At 53.2% G+C, this 3648-nt stretch overlaps 1 protein-coding gene across 1 annotated transcript in view; it reads left to right on the top strand.

The window, feature by feature from the left end:
- The window catches only part of ext2 (exostosin glycosyltransferase 2), a 12865-nt gene extending 9456 nt beyond the window's left edge, over positions 1-3409 (top strand). The window contains 7 exon segments of the mRNA XM_061222482.1: positions 178-321; positions 851-877; positions 879-980; positions 1602-1650; positions 1653-1683; positions 3137-3234; positions 3237-3409. Of these exon segments, the coding sequence (XP_061078466.1) occupies positions 178-321; positions 851-877; positions 879-980; positions 1602-1650; positions 1653-1683; positions 3137-3234; positions 3237-3274 (489 nt within the window). The 3' untranslated portion in view covers positions 3275-3409.
- Positions 3410-3648: the final 239 nt, after the last annotated feature.

The raw sequence follows: 3648 nt of genomic DNA on the forward strand, positions 1-3648 counted from the left end.
TTTGATTGGTGGCCAGCTGCACCGATTTACTGCCGGGTCGTTTTGATTGGTGGCCAGCTGCACCGATTTACTGCCGGGTCGTTTTGATTGGTGGCCAGCTGCACCGATTTACTGCCGGGTCGTTTTGATTGGTGTGTGGTGTGTGTGGTTGGTCTGATAGCCCCTGCTTTGCTCCAGGTGTGGAGGGAGTTCCCTGACAGGCTGGTGGGGTACCCCGGGCGGCTGCACCTGTGGGACCATGAGATGGGAAAGTGGAAGTATGAGTCTGAGTGGACCAACGAGGTGTCCATGGTGCTGACCGGAGCCGCCTTCTACCACAAGGTACCGAGCCCTGCCCCGCTACAGAGCCCCGCCCCCACAGAGCCCCGCCCCCACAGAGCCCCGCCCAGACGTGCCCTGCCCCCCCACAGAGCCCCGCCCCCCCCACAGAGCCCCGCCCAGACGTGCCCCGCCCCCCACAGAGCCCCCCCCCCCCCCACAGAGCCCTGCCCAATGTGCCCCTCCCATCCAGAGCCCAGCCCTCCACATGATTGTGTGTTATCTTGTACGTATGGATGATTTCATTGTGTGTTATCTTGTACGTATGGATGATTTCATTGTGTGTTATCTTGTACGTATGGATGATTTCATTGTGTGTTATCTTGTACGTATGGATGATTTCATTGTGTGTTATCTTGTACGTATGGATGATTTCATTGTGTGTTATCTTGTACGTATGGATGATTTCACGGTCTTGGCTTGAATAACTTTAGCATTTTCACTTTTTTCCTCTCTGACTGTGGAAATTGTTGGTTTGTTTGAGACTGACTCCATCTCCATCCCCTCTCTCCTTCTCTCTCTCCCTCCTCAGTACTTTAATTACCTGTACAGCTATAAGGATGCCTGGAGACATAAAGAACTGGGTGGACAACCACATGAACTGTGAGGACATCGCTATGAACTTCCTGGTGGCCAACATCACAGGGAAGGCTCCCATTAAGGTACACCCTGCAGAGAGAGAGAGAGAGAGAGAGAGAGAGAGAGAGAGAGAGAGAGAGAGAGAGAGAGAGAGAGAGAGAGAGAGAGAGAGGAGAGAGAGAGAGAGAGAGAGAGAGAGAGAGAGAGAGAGAGAGAGAGAGAGAGAGAGAGAGAGAGAGAGAGAGAGAGAGAGAGAGAGTGTGAGTGTGAGTGTGAGTGTGAGTGTGAGAGAGTGTGAGAGAGTGTGAGAGAGTGTGTGAGAGTGTGTGAGAGAGAGAGACATGTTACAGAGTGTGTGTGTGTGTGTGTGTGTGAGAGAGTGTGAGAGAGTGTGAGAGAGTGTGAGAGAGTGTGCTGCAGAGAGAGAGAGAGAGAGACAGAGAGACATGTTACAGAGTGTGTGTGTGTGTGTGTGTGTGAGAGAGTGTGAGAGAGTGTGAGAGAGTGTGAGAGAGAGAGAGAGTGTGCTGCAGAGAGAGAGAGAGAGAGACAGAGAGACATGTTACAGAGTGTGTGTGCTGGAGAGACAGAGAGACAGAGACAGATGTGCTGCAGGGGTCTGGGCTCTGAGCTGGGAGGCTGTTTGTACGCAGGGCAGGGCAGGGCTGGATGGTGAAAGTGCCCTCTCTCCTGGCTGTTTTTAGGTGACCCCTCGGAAGAAGTTCAAATGTCCTGAGTGCACTGCCATCGACGGCTCTCCCTGGACCAGACACACATGGTGGAGAGGTAAGCGCTCCGGTCTGAGCACGCTCAGTAGCCCCCCGGTCTGAGCACGCTCAGTACCCCCCCGGTCTGAGCACGCTCAGTAGCCCCCGGTCTGAGCACGCTCAGTAGCCCCCCGGTCTGAGCACGCTCAGTAGCCCCCCGGTCTGAGCACGCTCAGTAGCCCCCGGTCTGAGCACGCTCAGTAGACAGTGATCAGCTACTCAGAATCCAGGATGAATGAAAAGTCAAAACCGAAAGGCATCAGGACTGGTTTGATGAGAACGACGAAAGATCTCCACCTCCTGGACAACGAACACAAGGCACGAGAGCTGCCCTCAGCAGCCCCCTGTGTGCCAATGTGACTTCAGGCTCGATGACAACCTGTTCATCAGGAGGTTACAGGCAACCACCAGGTTGATTGAGGTGCAAGAGACCAAAACACCCTCTTAGCAGTGTAACTGTGAGAGAATGTGACTGATTCAACACCCAAAAAACCTGAGATAATCTGTGCCAGCCTTCCCCACCACCCAATGACCTTCACAGAATTACATTACATTACATTACATTATTGGCATTTGGCAGACGCTCTTACCCAGAGCAACGTACATCTGGAACAATGCAGGGTTAAGGGCCTTGCTCAAGGGCCCATCGGCTGTGCGGATCTTAATGTGGCTACACCAGGGATTGAGCATGTTATTAGTGTGTCCAGCCACAGACTCGCACACAAAGTCCTCTACCGCCAACTACATCTTGGCCAAGAGGCGGTTTTATGACCAAATGAAGGCCGCTGCACCCTCTGGCACTCTCTCTCCTCAAAGGGAGAGGAGTGTGACTGAACACAACATGGCATGTGCTGAGTGAGTGAACACAACATGGCATGGCTGAGTGAGTGAACACAACATGGCATGGCTGAGTGTGAGTGAACACAACATGGCATGGCTGAGTGTGAGTGAACACAACATGGCATGGCTGAGTGAGTGAACACAACATGGCATGGCTGAGTGTGACTGAACACAACATGGCATGGCTGAGTGTGACTGAACACAACATGGCATGGCTGAGTGTGAGTGAACACAACATGGCATGGCTGAGTGTGACTCTACACAACATGGCATGGCTGAGTGTGAGTGAACACAACATGGCATGGCTGAGTTTGACTGAACACAACATGGCATGGCTGAGTGTGAGTGAACACAACATGGCATGGCTGAGTGTGAGTGAACACAACATGGCATGGCTGTGTGAGTGAACACCCACATGGCATGGCTGTGTGAGTGAACACAACATGGCATGGCTGAGCGCGTTAAAGAGGCCCATGAAGACATCCCCGACCCCACCACATGTTCACACCACAGCCCTGCATCCAGGATCATACTGCCTCAAAAAGACCCCTAAATTGTAAATCTCTCCCTCCTCTCCCTCTCCCTCTCTCTCTCCCTCCCCCCTCTCTCCCTCCCTCTCTCTCTCTCTGCAGGTCGGAGTGCATTAATAAGTTTGCCTCTGTTTTTGGGACAATGCCTCTGAAGGTTGTGGAGCACCGGGCGGACCCTGTCCTGTACAAGGACGACTTCCCGAAAAGCTCAAGAGCTTCCCCAACATCGGGAGCCTGTGAGGGGGGTCCTGCCCCAACGTCGGGGTCCCCAAAAACAAAAGACTGTTCCAGACCTTTATTTCACATCAAACAACCCCCTACCATTCCAAACCTTACCCTTTCATTTCTTTAGTTCATCACTCTTTCACACAGGGAGGGAGGGAGGGAGGGAGGGGGGATGGTCTGTCTCCTGCTGCTCTCGAGTGAAGGAGAGGGAGGGAAAGAGGGAGGTAAAATGATTGACAGAGAGAGGGAGGGTGTGAGAGAGAGAGAAACAGAATGGGGGTGAGGGAGAAGGGGAGAGAGGGGGAGACAGAATAGGGAGACAGGGAGGGAGGTGTAAATATTTTGGCTGATATAGGGGTGCTGCCCCCCCCCCATGCACCCCGACAGAC

The sequence above is a fragment of the Conger conger genome, chromosome 15, assembly GCF_963514075.1.
Source record: "Conger conger chromosome 15, fConCon1.1, whole genome shotgun sequence".
NCBI lineage: Eukaryota > Metazoa > Chordata > Actinopteri > Anguilliformes > Congridae > Conger > Conger conger.